The sequence below is a fragment of the Natrix helvetica genome (assembly GCF_964273705.1).
Source record: "Natrix helvetica genome assembly, chromosome: 1".
Taxonomy (NCBI): Eukaryota; Metazoa; Chordata; class Lepidosauria; order Squamata; family Natricidae; genus Natrix; species Natrix helvetica.
Genome location: NC_138548.1, coordinates 317,056,515 through 317,074,600, shown reverse-complemented (window position 1 = coordinate 317,074,600; position 18,086 = coordinate 317,056,515). Strand labels below are relative to the sequence as shown.

The following is an 18,086-nucleotide window of genomic DNA, read 5'->3' as shown; positions in this document are numbered from 1 at the left end:
TTTCTTAAAGCTGCCTTCCCTGTAACAGATTCAACCACCTTCAACTTTTCTTGAAAGGTGATGTGAGAGATTTGTCTTGCTGACCTTTGAATGCACATACTTTACCTTCTGCTGCTTTCTAGAATTCCTTTGCTGTGTCAAATGCACCCTATCTATCAGGCCTGAATCCTGCCCTGAATCTCAGGCAGCTCACATTGGAAAGCAGCAAATGTAGCTGCTGCATTTACATGTGCTTCAGAGTCACTGGTCAAACGGAGACCATTACTCTCAACTTAAGTTGGGCCATGTTAATGCAGAGGGATTCACAAGATACTAATTGATTACTCTGATTTTTTCCTACTCCTCTTGGGTTTGGTTTTGTTTTTAAAAAATCCTTAACACACTTCTCTTTGATGGCTCATATAATTGAAGTTATATCCGATTCTCAGCTCAATGAACGCATTAACTTCCAAAAACATTAACTTAAATCCTGCAAGTCATTCACTGTTGCTCTCCCATTGCCAGTTTTTTTTTCATTAGTATCTCTACAAAGAAGGAAGCATAAATGATTGTAGTTATATATATATTAAGGAGGTTTACACAGAACATAGCATTGGGATGGAAACCTCTAATAAGAAAAAATATACCGAAACACCCCACGGTTAAGTAAGAAGTGAAACAATTCAGGGGATAAAACATACCAGCTAATTTGAGGGAAAACCCTATATATATGCAAATTTTCCCAAACGGTTAACAACTCTTTATTCATTCTTTGCCCTACACAGATATGTATACTTATGGTCCCCTCTAATTTAGGCCAAGTGCTTGGCTCCAGGATCCATTCCATACACAAAGTCTGTTTCAGTTTAAGTTCAGAATCATTTCCTCTTCCTACATCCCTGTAAACTGAATTGATTAACTTGGTGCTACAGAAGAAAATCAGCAAAGATAGTTTGCAGCATTTCTTCCTGAACTGAGGATTGGCAAATTGAGGCTAAATCAGTGGTGGGTTCCTCCCGGTTCGGACCAGTTCAGCCAAACCGGTAGTGGTTTGATGGCCTGGATCGCTGGAACTGGCAGCAACCCAGACCTGCCACGCATGCACAGACCTGTTTAGAGCAAATGCGCACACGTACGGAGCGCACATCTGAGCAAAGTGAGTCCGCGCATGCAAACTTTTTGTACGCACTGAAAGTAACACGGGGAGCAACCCACCCCTGGGCTAAATCATGGTTGGAAGTCTCTATGCCAGGTTAGTGTGTGCTATATTAAACTGAGGCCCCTGCCATACTTCAACTGGCACTTCTTAAATTAGCATTACAAACCAAAATGTCAAAATATTTGATAATGGTCATCAGATGCAGTGTATGAAGGAAATTTACAAACTCTACTTCATACTAAATAGCCAGATCATTCTAGCATCTCTGTGAGTGGTGCGGTGGCCTAGAGGAGCTCTTGCCTCATAATCAGGAGGCTGTGAGTTTAATCCTAGGTAGAGGCAGTTATTTCTCTTTCTGGGCACACTGAGAATATATCTGCTGAATATAACTCCACATGGGTGACAGGAAGGGCATCCAGCCAATAAACACTCAGCCCCACTCAGTTGCTCAGACTCCACCTCGCAAGGGATTATGGGGTTGTTAAAAGAGGGTGATGATTCTAGCATCTATGTTGTGTATTTGGCTACTTAAATTACTTTTAGAAAATCAGACTGGTAGCATGTGTTTTTAAATGTTAACCAGCCAACCAGATTCTCAGTCCTAAAAGTTTTTTATTTAAAAAGCTTTGAGAACTTGTAACTTTGTAAAATGCCAGCAAGAAAAGCCATCAATTCCCCCCTCCTTTTTTTGGTTGCAAAAAGTTTTTTTTTGCGAAAATAGTTTTGAGACTATTGCACAGAGAGAATGAATATGTGGCAACCAAGGGTACTGAAATGCTTCCTGGTTTCCTAGTTATTTAGATGTTCTCCATCAGTAAATGTTAGCAAAATCACAAGCAAGTTCCGGTGACACATAAAATGCTTCCTCTTTTCTCCAGTTCACACTGAGGAATCTTGTTATCAGCGGAGAATTTACTGATTCCTGGAATTTTTGACTCAGTCAGTAATAACAATCATAAAAGAGTTAGTAATAACAACATTCTACTAAAAAAATAAAAACAGAACAGAACTCATATGATTCACAGCATCATGCCCACAAACTAACTTTTTTCCTGAGTTCTGTATGTCCTGCCTACAAATACCTACTTTCCAGTATATGAGATCAACACTATATTCAGAGTGAATGGAACAAAACAGTGGGGCTCCTCTCTTTATGAAGTTCTCACTCTTCAAATTCCTAAGTGACAGCGGTTTCAGTCAGCACTTGTTGCCATCTGATTAATAATGTACTAAGGTTTGTTTTTAGCATAGAAAGAATGCCATTAAGTCTAGTATAAGGTAAAGGTAAAGGTTCCCCTCACACATATGTGCTAGTCGTTCCCTACTCTAGGGGGCGGTGCTCATCTCTGTTTCAAAGCCGAAGAGCCAGTACTGTCCGAAGATGTCTCCGTAATCATGTGGCCAGCATGACTAGACGTCAAAGGTGCATGGAACGACATTACCTTCACACCAAAGGTGGTTTCCTATTTTTCTACTTGCATTTTTACGTGCTTCCGAACTACTAGGTTGGCAGAAGCTGGGACAAGTAACTCCATTACGCGGTTCTAGGGATTCAAACTATAGAACTGGCAACTTTTCTGATCAACAAGCTCAGAGTCTTAGCCACTGAGCCACTGAGCCACCACGCCCCTTGAAGTATTTACCCCTAAAGAAACATTAAGTATTGAAAGGGAGATCAATGCTAACACAACACCCTTATTATTGTTACAAATAACTCAAGATGGCGAACATATCCCACACTTCTTCCTCCTCCTATTTTCCCCAACCAGAACTTTCTGAAGTGGGCTGAGCTAAGAGGGAGTGACTGTTTCAAGTCACTCAGATGGCTTTCATGGCTAAAGCAGGACTCAGTCGTTCGATTTCTAGCCAGGTGCGTTAAACAATGTATATGGACATTGTTTCTGCGCCATGTGACTATAAGAATGCAATTATTATTCCCTAGGCAAAGGGGAAAGGTAGCCAGAGTAGATATAAAAAGTATAGGGGGATCACTTCAAGAAGTTTGCTTGGGAAAAAGATTTGTCAAAATTGTAAATTAACTGATGAAAAAGGTAACAATAGGAATATTCTTATAAATTAAGTTCTGAATGTGCTCAGAGACAAATTTTTTAAACCATTAACCATAACAAGAATGAATATGCTACCAAATTACTACTACTGTTATTTCCCCTCCTCCTCCTCCTCTACTCCTGGTCACTCACCCCACAGTGAGTTTATGGAATTTCATTCCTTTCATTGCAACGCATTCTTGTCAAATTAATGTTGTAGACATACATCTCAGCATGATAATTGCCTTCCCTCTCCCCATTCTTACTTTCCTCCTCAATTTTCTATTTTACCTAAATTTGAAGCTCTGTGGCAGGAAGTGACCTCTTTTGCAGTCAAGGCAAACTTGGTTGATCTGTTTCATCAGGTCCTTCTTGCTGAAGCTGTATCCGTTGAAAACACAGCTCCCAAAGAGCAGCTTCCCTCCGGCATACATCTGTTGACAAACAGACAGGAAAGAGAGGAACAAAAATGCTTTGCAACCAAAAAAAATAATAATAATAAAGTTGAGTTTGAAGACTTGGACCAAATGGTTTCCTTTTCCTGTTTTGTATTGGAGCTTTAAATGTTTTCACTCAGACATAAAGGTCTCTGACAGCTGTGTGTGTGTGTGTGTGTGTGTGTGTGTGTGTGTGTGTGGACTGTGTTTGTATGTGTGTGTGTGGACAGCGTCTTCCTTTATGTCATTTAATATTACTAATGCTGAGTATTTTAATACTACTCAACATTCTCAAGAAATAAATTTAACTGTTATATTTTAAAATGATCTGTTCGCTTCGCTAGTTAAAAGAAGATATTGGTTTTATTTTATCAATTCAATCCTAATTGTGATTATTCAGAAATCAGCTCCATTTAGTTCAGTAACACTTACTTTCAGGTTATGTGATTCAGTGAAACTATACAATGTCTGTTGTATGTAAGATGTGGAGTACGGCTAATAAACAAACAAAATAAGACTGTAAACTTATATTTCAATACCAGACCAAGCATCAGTTGCTGATATAAAACAGGATTTCCATATGTTTGAACCACCTCTATTTTTACTTTGCAAGCAACTGGATCAAATGCTGACTACTTAAAACTATTCTTTGAAAAGAGTTATCCTATTGTAGAAGATTGCTCTTTCAATTAATCGAGGTATGCAGACTGTACCAGGACTGTAGTTCTATGCCTTTAAAATGCAGTTGAAATACACAAATAACAAGATATACTGTATATACATACATACATACATACATACATACATACATACATACATACATACACACATATCCTATTATAAGTTCTTATTACTATAGAGAGTTCAGTTTGTCTTGTCACCTGACCATTGTTGGTAGGATAAGAAAAAATACCTCGTTTTTTGTTTTACTGTATTATCCATCCTTGTTATCACATGTAATAGTACACTTCATATCATGGACGTGTTGCTGAGATTTGGGATTCAGTAGAATCCTTTGCTGATAGTTGTCCTGTCCTCTGGTCTTAAAAAAAAAATCTGCCCCAGCATTCTAAGCAGTATTGGGAACCTGAGTCTAGCTGACACAGTAATTTTCTACAATGCCTCATCTGTAACACATTTCTGAGATGCTATTGGAAATTACAGTGGTGATACAGTGAGAGCAGAATTCAAGTTGTACAGAGGGACACTTGTCAAAGGAAGTTTCCTGCCCTGTAGAGCAAAATTTTACAGTAATTTATCACAGAAATAATCATATATCCTAAAGAATGGCAATAGGCTACTTTAATTGAAAAGGCATGAGTTATGGGGCATTGCAAAAGCCTTATAGATGATTCTGATTGGGTAAAAGAAAGAGTTATATTGCAGCACAAGAAAGACCTTTCAGATTTCCTGTGCAGAGTCAGAGTAATGTATGCCTGTCACTACCGCATCCATGTGTATTTACTTTGTCTCTTGAATATCTGCATAATACGTGTATAATATGCAATGCTACAAAATAGATAAAGGCAATTGAAAGAGTAGATAGTGAGGTTCAAAGAATGGGCAGGCATAAAATCAGAATAAAGGAGAGGGTAGAAAAGCCGATTGGCCAGGAAGGCAGGGAACAGGGTGGTACACATTTGAATCATCACAATGAAGTGGAGAGTAGAAGGCATAAAGTGGGAAAAGGTTGGAGGTGCAGAAGTAAGGAGAGAAAAGTAGGAGACATTTGGGAAAACAAGATGGAGAGCAGGGAGAAAGGGCTATAGGGGTGAGGTTATAGGGAAACGTGGGGGGGGAGTATAAGGAGACTCATTGGAAATGGGTAACTGGCAACCACTTGCTCACCTTGTTGATTTCACACAAGGAAGAAAGATTGAATTTTGCAGCCAAAGAACTTGGCTATTTTCACTGCTCAGTGACACTGCTGGCTCTCTTCAGAGAGCCAGCAGTTCCCTCTAGTGGGCTTCAGATATAAATATTAAAGACAAATAGCTGCAAGACTTGTGAAACCAACCCTTTTTACAATCCCTCTCAAAAATGTTATTAAAACTATGATTGTTCAGGCAGCATTTAAAGTGCCAAAGGTAATATCTATAATTTTCCCAAGTGAAGGAAGTTACATTTTCGTTTTCACAACTGATTCTATCAGACCTAAACTTCAGCATTCTAAAGCATCATTTCTAAAATTCCGCAACATTAAGATGTGTGGACTTCAGCTCCTATAATTCTCCTAGCCAGCATGCTGGCTGACCTGTATTTGACATTTTTAATGCTTCAATCCTTCAATCTTGGGTAAATGGTTAGTCAAAACCAACCTCCCCCAGTCTGATGTCTTCAGCATCTGTCAGATTACAACTCTCACTGCTGTTAGCCATAGAAGTCAAGGAATAGCTATTTCCTGAAATGAATTCAGAACTCCAGGATAAAACAAATTGAATTCTAACATCCTGAATGAATACAATTGTGGGTATCATTCTTGAAAAATCACAGAGAAGGGGTGAAATTCTAGAGGATGGGAGGAAGGCAGATAGTTACCCTATTTTTTGAAAAATAATCCAAGCCAATCTGAATTGAGAAAATTATAAAGCAGATAAAAAAACAATCATTATACAGGTGAAACTCAAAAAAATAGAATATCATGCAAAAGTTCATTTATTTCAGTAATGCAACTTAAAAGGTGAAACTAATATATGAGACAGACTCATTACATGCAAAGTAAGATAGTTCAAACCATGATTTGTCATAATTGTGATGATTATGGCTTACAGCTCATGAAAACCCCAAATCCACAATCTCAGAAAATTAGAATATTGTGAAAAGGTGCAGTATTCTGCGCTCAAAGTGTCCCCACTCTAATCAGCTAATTAAGCCATAACACCTGCAAAGTGTTCCTGAGCCTTTAAAGGGTCTCTCAGTCTGGTTCAGTAGGAATCACAATCATGGGAAGGACTGCTTACCTGACAGTTGTGCAGAAAACCATCATTGACACCCTCCATAAGGAGGGAAAGCCTCAAAGGGTAATTGCAAAAGAAGTTGGATGTTCCCAAAGTGCTGTATCAAAGCACATTAATAGAAAGTTATGTGGAAGGGAAACGTGTGGGGAAAAAGGTGCACAAGCAGCAGGGATGACCGCAGCCTTGAGAGGATTGTCAGGAAAAGACCATTCAGAAGTATTGGGGACTTTCACAAGGAGTGGACTGAGGCTGGAGTCAGTGCATCAAGAGCCACCACACACAGACGGATCCTGGACATGAGCTTCAAATGTCATATTGGATTGGGTACGCAATTTGGGCGTCCTCCTAGATGCCCGGCTGTCAATGGACGACCATGTGACAGCCGTGGCAAGGGGGGCGTTTCACCAGGTTCGCCTGGTGCGCCAATTGCGTCCCCTATTGGACCGGAATGCCCTTCGCACAGTCACCCATGCGCTTGTGACGTCCCGGCTGGACTACTGTAACGCTCTCTACATGGGGCTCCCCTTGAGATGCACCCGAAGACTGCAGTTGGTTCAGAATGCAGCCGCGCGGGCAGTCTCGGGAGTCGCTAGATACTCCCACGTAACACCTCTCCTGCGCGGGCTGCACTGGCTACCTGTAGCTTTTCGGATGCGTTTCAAGGTGCTGATTATCATCTTCAAAGCGCTCCATGGCACAGGGCCTAGTTATTTGCGGGATCGTATCCTGCCCCATACATCCCTTCGGCTGATTCGCTCACACAGAGAGGGACTCCTCCAGGTGCCATCCACTAGGCTGTGCCAGCGGGCGATGCCCAGGGGAAGGGCCTTCTCTCTGATGGGCCCGACCCTCTGGAATGACCTTCCCCCTGATATTAGAACAACCACGGACCTCCGCTCCTTCCGTAAGAAGCTCAAAACCCACCTATTTAATCTAGCCGGCTTGGCCTAATTCCAGCTCTCCCACCCCAGCCTGTATTTTTAAATTTTGGTCTTAGGCTTAGTTTTTAACTTTTATAAATTTGTACAGGGGTTTAACGTTTAATTCGTTTTTAACTATATTTATGACTATTTGTAAGGTTTTTTAATTCGATACCTGTACACCGTCCCGAGTCTCTTCGGGGAGAGGGGGCGGTCTAGAAATCAAATAAATTAAATTAAATTAAATATTCCTTTTGTCAAGCCACTCCTAAATAACAATCAACATCAGAAGTGTCTTACCTGGGCTAAAGAAAAATAGACCTGGTCTGTTGCTCAGTTTTGGAAACCAAGGACCCAGAGTATGGAGGAAGAATGGAGAGGCACACACTGCAAGATGCTTGAAGTCCAGTGTGAAGTTTCCACAGTCTGTGTTGATTTGGGGAGCCATGTCATCTGCTGGTGTTGGTCCACTGTGCTTCATTAAGTCCGGGGTCAACGCAGCCATCTACCAGGAGATTTTGGAGCACTTCATGCTTCCTTCTACAGACGAGCTTTATGGGGATGCTGACTTCATTTTCCAGCAGGACTTGGCACCTGCCCACACTGCCAAAAGCACCAAAACCTGGTTCAATGACCATGGGATTACTGTGCTTGATTGGCCAGCAAACTCGCCTGACCTGAACCCTATAGAGAATCTATGGGGTATTGCCAAGAGAAAGATGAGAGACATGAGACTGAACAATGCAGAAGAGCTGAAGGCCACTATTGAACTATCCTGATCTTCCATAACACCTCAGCAGTGCCACAAGCTGATAGCTTCCATGCCACGCCACATTGAGGCAGTAATTGCTGCAAAAGGGGCCAAAACCAAGTACTGAGTACATATCATGCTTATGCTTTTCAGAGGTCCGATATTGTTCTATGTACAATCCTTGTTTTATTGATTGCATGTAATATTCTAATTTTCTGAGATTGTGGATTTGGGGTTTTCATGAGCTATAAGCCATAATCAGCTTGAACTATCTTGCTTTGCATGTAATGAGTCTATCTCATATATTAGTTTCACCTTTTAAGTTGCATTACTGAAATAAATGAACTTTTGCACGATATTCTAATTTTTCGAGTTTCACCTGTACAAATGTTTTTAAAACAATGCGATGATTACTAGACGTTAGAGTATATTTATCAAGACTAAATCTTGCACTAGATTAATTTTGTGTCCATTTTTTTTCATTTTTTAAATTTTTGAATAAAAACAAACAAAATCATCCTCCATTACAAATTGTAGAAAGTGTGTCAATTGGTTACAAAGAACTTTCATGCATCCCTTCCACAGTCATCACCTCTGATTCATATCAAATTATCTATTTTACATCACATATATTTATATATATTACTATCATCATACCTCATCCTTCATATGACTATAGTTGTTTTAACGTCCCTTTATAACAAACATTCCAAAATTTGAAACAAAACCACATAGTGGCATTCCCTTATATATTTTCAATATCATCCAACCACATTATACCTTTATAACATATTTAAAATAAAAATTACTTATGTTTAATAACAAAATTTTTAAATCTCTTTTCTTAATCATTGTTTAGAATTTATATCCAATTTCCCTTTTATCCTATCAATACAAATTATTACATTATTATCATTATCGGTCATTTATTTAACAATAGTTTGACTAAGTTTAACTTACTTTTTCCCCTTTTTTCACCATTTAATTTTTTTACCAAATTTCCTCTTATCAAACCAATACGTATGTATACATTGTTATCATTATCAATTATTTACCTAACTTTATCATTATCACTACATTTTTAACGTAATGCTCTAGTTTTAACTAAATTTAACTAGTGTTTTATTATTAATTTTCATATCTCAACCTGTGTCTTTCCATTAATAGTGTAGTGCTATTTCTTTTGCCATTTGTGGAATTGGTCTTCTGGTTATTTCCTTAATCAAATTTGTTTGGACTTCTCTTCGCAGCTTGTTGCTTATTACATATCTTGTAAAATCTCGAAACCTTCCATCAGCTTCCTTAATCAGTTTATCTTTGGTTATCAGTAGTGTTTTTGTCAAAATTTCTTTCCTTAAGTCCATCCATTCTTCTCTGTTTTCTTCTTCTATACCTTGAAATCTGTAGTAAAGCACCTTTCCATCTATCTTTCCTTTCCTTGTTCCTCTCTTTCCATCTCCAACCACACTCAGTTCACTGTCAATATCCACGGTTATCTTGCCTCTTTGTTCATTTTTCCCCTGGATTTTTAGGACTCCAGTCTCCACTTTTTCCATTTGCTGAAGATCTTCTATTTGCTGAGTATCTTCCATTTTTCCATCAGGTTTTGCCACATTAAAGTTTATATTTTAAATATTTTCCAATCTCTTCTCAATTCTCTCTGTTGTTTCTAATAATTTTTGAATTCCAGACATAATCTGTTGTAATGTTATGGCTTCTTTTTGAAGTCGTGACATCCTGCCACTCTAGTTTAAAAACAAATCTTTGTTATCACTTCTTTCCAGCTAGCAACAAGCATCCAGAGAGCACCTGCATAAACAGTCCATGCTCTTTTTTATAAACAAGCTGAAGCCTTTGAAGTGCAAGGTCAAAATGATCAAAGGGGAATAAAGAAAAAGCAATGTTTCCAGGTCTTAACCTCCAATCTCCAAGTGGCAGTGTAACTTCTTTTCCCTCTAAGATTACTACCCTTTTTATTTACCTTTTAAATCTTCTTTATGTTTCAGGCTTAGAAGAAATAAAGATCTTAAATGAAACCAAATTTTAAAAAATCCATCCCAACCAGTATTGTAGAAATAAAGGAAAAAATTTAATCCATAGATTAAAAAAATAGAAGAAGAAAATCTGAAACATTCACTTTAAAAAGTAAAAAGTAAAAAATATTCACAAACTTCCATTGATAGAAAAAAAAAAAGATAACACACTGTCCAATAATGCTTAATTCCGCTGCTTATTTCCTTTTCTTTACCAATTTAATTTAACTTGAATCTTTTTGGGGCAGTCTTTTATAAAAATAAGATTTCCTCACCTGATGGACACACTTTCTCTTTCCGCTTTCCTCCCATTGTGGAGCTGTCCCGACTTCAGCAGCTTGAGGCTGGACTTTTTGTCGCTAGCTAGAAGAGCTTCTCTTGGATCAATCAGGGACTTTGCGATGTCCCTGAGATCAGCAAGACATACTCTTCCCTGTCACCATCTCTTCGGGACGGTTTAGGTCCAGATTGACCGTCCAGTGGCAAAAGTGTTGACTGCGATCTCTGCGCTCCAAGATCGCGTCAGCTCCTTTCCCAATTTTTATGTCAATTTTTAAATGAGGAACTTTCTTAGTACCATAGATTGTGGGAATAATAGCATTTGTCAAAACAGTGACATTCTGATTAATACACTACTTAAATATGAATTTGGTGGCATGGCAATTCAATGGATCAAAGAAAATATCTGTAACTTAAGAGTTGAATGTGAAATTCTTTATCTTTTCTGAACTTGGTTTTTGCTTGCAGATGTTTCATTACTTAACTGGGAAATACCATCAATGTGAAACACCAATATCATTTGAAATGCAACCAGGCTTCACCAGGCTTCGATTCTTCTATTAAATTAGGGCTTGGTACAATAGTTAAACTAATATCTTTGAACAATAAAATATTCTAAAGATATTTCATCTGTGGACCTTATTCTGTCTGTCTCTTTCTTATGTTTTTTTTAAAAATTCTTGATTTCAGATGTAATTGTAAAGCTGTGAACTTACATGAGTTTAATAATAATAATAATAATAATAACAACAACAATAACAACTATATCAACAATAACAACAACAATAATAATAATGGCAGTAAAACCAGAAGAAGGCTACAAGTACTTGGGGATTTTAGAGGCCTCTGACTTAATGCATAATGAAGTCAAGGAATTAACCTCAGCCAAGTACATTCGACGAATTCGCAAGATATTAAAAGTCCAAATTGAGTGGAGGGAACATCGTAAAAGCCATAAACAACTCGGCTATACATGTAATTTGATACTCTGCAGGAATAATTGACTGGACCCAAATGGAGTTGGACAATTTGGACAGAAAAACAAGGAAGCTTATGACAATGAATCATGCTTTGCACCCTAAAAGTGATGTTGACCAAAAGCAGAGGGTGATCGAGGACTCCTACAAGTAAAGCAGACTGTGGAAGAAGAAAGACACAGCTTGAATGATTACATCCAGAAAAGTGAAGAACCAATGATTAAGGAAGTAAATAAAGGAGGCCTTTTGAAGACAATTAAGTTAAAAGCTGAATATAAGAAAGAAGTAATTGAGAAGCGAGCTGAAAATTACTGTAATGCTCTCTACATGGGGCTCCCCTTGAGATGCACCCGAAGGCTCCAGTTGGTTCAGAATGCAGCCGCGCGGACAATTATGGGGAGTACCAGGTACTCCCATGTAACACCACTTCTGCGCGAGCTGCACTGGCTGCCTGTGGCTTTTCGAGTGCGTTTCAAGGTGTTGATTGTCATCTTGAAAGCGCTTCATGGCTCGGGACCTAGTTATTTGCGAGATCGCATTCTACCCCATACATCCCTACGACCAATCCGCTCACACAGGGAGGGTCTCCTCCGGGTACCCTCCGCTAGACAATGCGGGAGGGCGGTGCCCAGGAGTAGGGCCTTCTCTGTGATGGGCCCAACCCTCTGGAACGAACTCCCCCCTGATATTAGAACTACTGTTGATCTCCGCTCCTTCCGTAAGAAACTCAAGACCCACCTGTTCCGGCTAGCCGGCCTAGCCTAATCGTAATCATAAGTACAATCTATTACTGACCTTCCTGGATGGCTTTTTAATATTGTAAATTTTGGGGTTTTAATTTGGTTTTAGACTGTTTTTAACTAGAAATGAGTTCGGGCATTATACAGACCGTATGCTTATGTTGGTTGTCTAATGTTTTGTTGTTCCTGCTTTGTTGTTTTATATGTACTGTCTGTACACCGCCCCGAATCCCTGCGGGGAGAGGGGGGCGGTATATAAATTTAATAAAACTCAAAACTCAAACTCAAAATTGGAAAAGCAAAGCTATGCACGGCCAATACTTGAAAAGTATTGAAGGCAAAACTGACCAAAAACTAACTTGGAACTAGTTAAGATCAGGAGTACTGAAAAAAGAAACAGAAGGCTTTATTTTGGAAGCTCAAGAACAAGCCTTAGCCATAAACTGCATGAAGGAAAAAATTCAACATGTTACCACCAACAGCAAATGTCGCCTCTTGATCAGCAGGCACAGCAAAATTTCACAAACTGACTACCTACAACACCATGACCGCATTGCTAAGATTATTTACTGGAAATTGTGCCAAAAGTTTCTATTTGAGTACAGCAAAAACCACTGGGACGATCAGATTGAGAAGGTTTTAGAGAATGAGAAAGTCAAGATCTTGTGGACTTCAGAATCTAGACTGACAGGCACTTGGCGTACAACACACCTGACATAACAATAATTGAAAAGAAAAAAGTATGGTTCATTGACATTGCAATACCTGGTGATGCACGAATTGAAGATAAACAGCAAGGAAAAAAATCACAAAATACCGGGACTTGCAAATTGAGGTTGAGCGACTGTGGACAAAGAAATCGAGTGTTGTCCCAATTGCAATTGGTGCCCTTGGAGCAATACCTAAAGGGCTACCTCGCTATTTGAAAATTCTAAATTTACCTGACTTGAACATTCTGACTCTACAAAAAAACCACCCTACTTGGAAGAACTTATATCCTCCGACGTTACCTTAACAGTTCCTAGGTCCTTGGTTAGGACTTGAGCTGTTGAGCTACTAACCAGCCCCAAAGGCTGTGAATCTCACCAAAGATTAACTACATAATCATCATCATCATCATCATCATCATCATCAATAGTAAAACGAAATTTGAATGATTATGTGAACCAAAGTACAGAAAAATTGCTGCAGGCTGTGAAAACGGAGAACAGCATAAAAACAACAGAAACAAAGGCAGAATATAAGGAAAAACAGTTGGATGACAGATTAAATAGATGGAAAACCAAAGCTTTGCATGGACTTGAAAAACATTGAAAGAAAATGTGATTGTAACTTGACATGGACATGGCTTAAGATGGGAACTATCAAGAAAGAAACGGAAGGTTTAATACTGGCTGCTCAAGAACAAGCACTACAAACTAATGCCATGAAACGAAGATACAAAAATCCACTGACAACCCAAACTGCCAACTTTGCAATAATGAAGTCGAAACTGTTTCACATTTAATATGTGAATGAAGCAAAATTGCACAAACTGATTACAAAACTAGACATGACCGAGTTGCTAAATTAATCCACTGGTCATTGTGTAAAAAATATGATTTACCTGTATCCAGAAAGTCATGGGAACATAAAGTGGAAAAAGTTAACGAAAATGAGAAGGTGAAGATCTTGTGGGACTTTTGAATACAAATGGATCATCATTTGGAGCACAACACACCAGATATCACGGTTGTAGAGGGCCGAAGTGTACAGTTTATTGATAGCGCTGTTCCTGGAGATGTCAGAATCGAAGAAAAAGAACTAGAAAAAATCATGAAATATCGCGACCTGGCCATTGAAACTACACGGCTATGGATGAAGCATGTAACAGTGATACTCATTGTCATCGGGGCACTTGGTACCATGTCCAAGAATTTTACAAGATACATCAACAAATTTCAGCTTCCTGCAATAACACCAGTGAAACTGCAAAAAACTGCGCTACTCGGAACATCTTATATTTTAAGGTACTTGGTTGATACCTAGGACGCTGGCAGAAAACCATATCAACCATTAGCACCAGTCACTGGTATTTGTGATGCCTTTTTGAATGTTCAGTTGTCTGTTTCATGTTTAATGAATAAAGTATATAATAAATAGTCAATGGTATTTGTAATGCATTTTTGAATGTTCAAGCTGAGTTTCATGTTTAATGAATAAAGTATATAATAATTTTTAAAAATCAGGTTTTTTTCCCCTGCTGTAGTGATAGTCTTAACTATACCAGCAGTCCCCAACCTTTGAGGCCTGGCTGGGGAGGAAAGAGGGGAAGATGGGCCACATGAGTGATGGGCCAGTGTGCACACACAGTCCTTGCGTAAATGGCAGGCCAGGGTCTATAAACAGGCCAGGATACCACAGTCTGCATGGTACACAGAAAAACAGACTGGCTCGGATGGGTAAAGAAATGAGACAAGGGTGTACACTCTCCCCGTATTTATTCAACCCTTATGCTCAGTTTATATTAAGAGATGCTTGATTGGAAGATGAGTGTGATTTTAACACTCGAGGATGAAAAATCAATAACCTGTGTTATGCTGATAACACTACTGTGAAATGAAAATATGCTGCTAACTCTGTAATGAAAGTTAAAGAACATAGTGAAAAATGGGACTGAATTTAAATATATAGAAGGCCAACTAATCTAAACAGATACGCAACAAGCCTCAGAATTGATCATGAGAATATTAAAGTGGTGAATAGCTTTTAGTATTTACAATTCACTATAAACAGTAAAGGAACCAGCACTCCAGATATATGACATAGAGTAACACTTGATAAGATAGCAGTGAAGGCCTTGGAAAACATATTCAAACACCAGGATGTGGCCGTACCTACAAAAATCCAAATCATGCAGATCATGGTATTCCCCATGACCATATAGAAGTGAAAGCTGGATTTGAAGAAGCAGAATAGAAAATTATTGTTTTTGAACTTTGGTGTTGGTAATTTTTTTTATATATGTATGTGTATGTATATATATATATATATATATATATATATATATATATATATATATGTATGTATGTATGTATGTATGTATGTATGTATGTATGTATGCATATATGTATATGTATATGTATATGTATATGTATATGTATATGTATATGTATATGTATATGTATATGTATATGTATATGTATGTATGTATGTATGTATATATATATACATATATATATATATATATACATACATACATACATACATATACATATACATATACAAATACAATACAATACAATACAATACAATACAATACAATACAATAGTAGAGTTGGAAGGGACCTTGGAGGTCTTCTAGTCCAACCCCCTGCCTAGGCAGGAAACCCTATACCGTTTCAGACAAATAGCTATCCAACATCTTCTTAAAGACTTCCAGTGTTGGGGCATTCACAACTTCTGGAGGCAAGCTGTTCCACTGATTAATTGTTCTCACTGTCAGGAAATTTCTCCTCAGTTCTAAGTTGCTTCTCTCCTTGATTAGTTTCCACCCATTGCTTCTTGTTCTACCCTCAGGTGCTTTGGAGAATAGTTTGACTCCCTCTTCTTTGTGGCAACCTCTGAGATATTGGAATAATGCTATCATGTCTCCCCTAGTCCTTCTTTCTCTTAAGCTAAACATACCCAGTTCCTGCAACCGTTCTTCATATGTTTTAGTCTCCAGTCCCCTAATCATCTTTGTTGCTCTTCTCTGCACTCTTTCTAGAGTCTCCACATCTTTTTTACATCGTGGCGACCAGAACTGAATGCAGTATTCCAAGTGTGGCCTTACCAAGGCATTATAAAGTGGTATTAACACTTCACGTGATCTTGATTCTATCCCTCTGTTGATGCAGCCTAGAACTGTGTTGGCTTTTTTGGCAGCTGCTGCACACTGCTGGCTCATATTTAAATGGTTGTCCACTAGGACTCCAAGATCCCTTTCACAGTTACTACTACTGAGTAAGGTATCACCTATACTGTACCTGTGCATTCCGTTTTTGTTGCCTAAATGTAGAACCTTACTCTTTTCACCATTGAATTTCATTTTATTAGATAGTGCCCAATGTTCAAGTTTGTCAAGATCCTTCTGTATCTTAAGCCTATCTTCTGGAGTGTTGGCTATTCCTGCCAGCTTGGTATCATCTGCAAATTTGATGAGTTCCCCATTTATTCCCTCATCCAAATCATTGATGAAGATGTTGAAGAGTACTGGGCCTAAAACAGAGCCTTGGGGTACTCCACTGCATACTTCCCTCCATGTAGATGCAGTTCCATTGAGAACTACACGTTGAGTGCGGTTGGTCAGCCAGTTACCAATCCATCTGGTGGTGATGCTGTCTAACCCACATTCTTCTACTTTATCTAGTAGTAGGTTATGGTCTACCTTATCAAAAGCCTTACTGAAGTCCAAGTAAACTATATCAACGGCATTCCTCTGGTCCACTAATTTTGTCACATTATCAAAGAATGCAATAAGATTAGTCTGGCATGATCTGTTTTTGACAAATCCATGTTGGCTTTTGGCTATTACTTTCTTTGCTTCTAGGTGTTCGCAAATTCGTTGCTTGATTATTTTTTCCAGAATCTTTCCTGGTATTGAGGTTAGGCTGATAGGTCTGTAGTTTCCTGGATCTAATTTTTTCCCTTTTTTGAAGATGGGAACCACATCAGCTCTTTTCCAGTCCTCTGGTAGTTCCCCGGTGTTCCAGGATCTCTGAAAGATATAATTCAGTGGTTCTGAGATATCGTCTGCTAGTTCCTTCAGAACTCTGGGGTGTAATCCATCCGGTCCTGGTGATTTGAACTCATCTAGGGTAGACAGGTGCTCACTTACCATTTTCTTCCCTATTTCAATTTGTGTTCCTAATTTTGTGGTGCTGCTTTTGATAGGTTGGACTGTTTTATCCCTTTGTGTAAAGACAGATGCAAAACATGAGTTAAATAGTTCTGCTTTCTCCCTGTTGCTTGTCACCTTCTTGCCACTTTCTCCTAGCAATGGACCAATTGTTTCCTTAACTTTTTTCTTGTTTTTAACATGTTGGAAGAAGCTTTTTTTGTTAATTTTTACTTTTGTGGCAAGCCTTTCTTCATTGTGAGCCTTAGCTTTCCTCACTTCATATTTACAGGCTCGGGCTATTTGCTGATATTCTGCCTTAGTTATGTCCCCCTCCTTCCACTTTTTATACTTACTTTTTTTGTCTTTCAGTTTGTCAGATAGTTGTTTATGCAGCCATGCTGGTTTCTTTTGGGAGCTGTTGTTTTTCTTCTTCATTGGTATTGTGTTAGACTGGGCTTTTCTAATCTCATTTTTCAAAATTTCCCAAGCTTCTTGAGTTGTTTTCCCCTCGAGGATTCTCATCCATGGAATTTTTCCCAAGCTCTCTCTAAGTTTATTGAAATTAGCTTTCTTAAAGTCCAAGACTCTAGTTTGACTTTGTTCTACTACTTGTGTTTGGATAATGTTGAATTCCAATATTGCATGGTCACTTGCCCCCAGGGTTCCTATGACCCCAGGGTTCCTAATACTTCTAACAATACCTGGACAGGTAAGGAAACAAATATATAATAGAAGAAATCACTCCAGAATTTTTACTCAAGGGACGTATGACCAGGATCAAGGTATCATATTTTGGAGATAGCAAGTGAAGATGTTTAATAGCTCTTTGGAGAAGTCTATAAATCTGAGAAAGATGGAAGGACAAAAAAGAAGAGGACAACCAGCAACAAGGTAGATGGAGTCAATTACAATGGCAATGTCTACACTGTTAGAAGACCTGAAAGG

General features: G+C 38.6%; 1 protein-coding gene across 1 annotated transcript in view; it reads right to left on the bottom strand.

Annotated features, from left to right (window-relative positions):
* The window catches only part of LOC309399587 (uncharacterized protein C3orf20), a gene marked incomplete at its 5' end in the record, with an annotated part of 97,638 nt that overhangs the window by 22,245 nt on the left and 57,307 nt on the right, over positions 1-18,086 (bottom strand). The window contains one exon of the mRNA XM_081967553.1: positions 3,478-3,620. Coding sequence (XP_081823679.1) covers positions 3,478-3,620 — 143 coding nt within the window. The remainder of the gene's footprint in view (positions 1-3,477; positions 3,621-18,086) is intronic.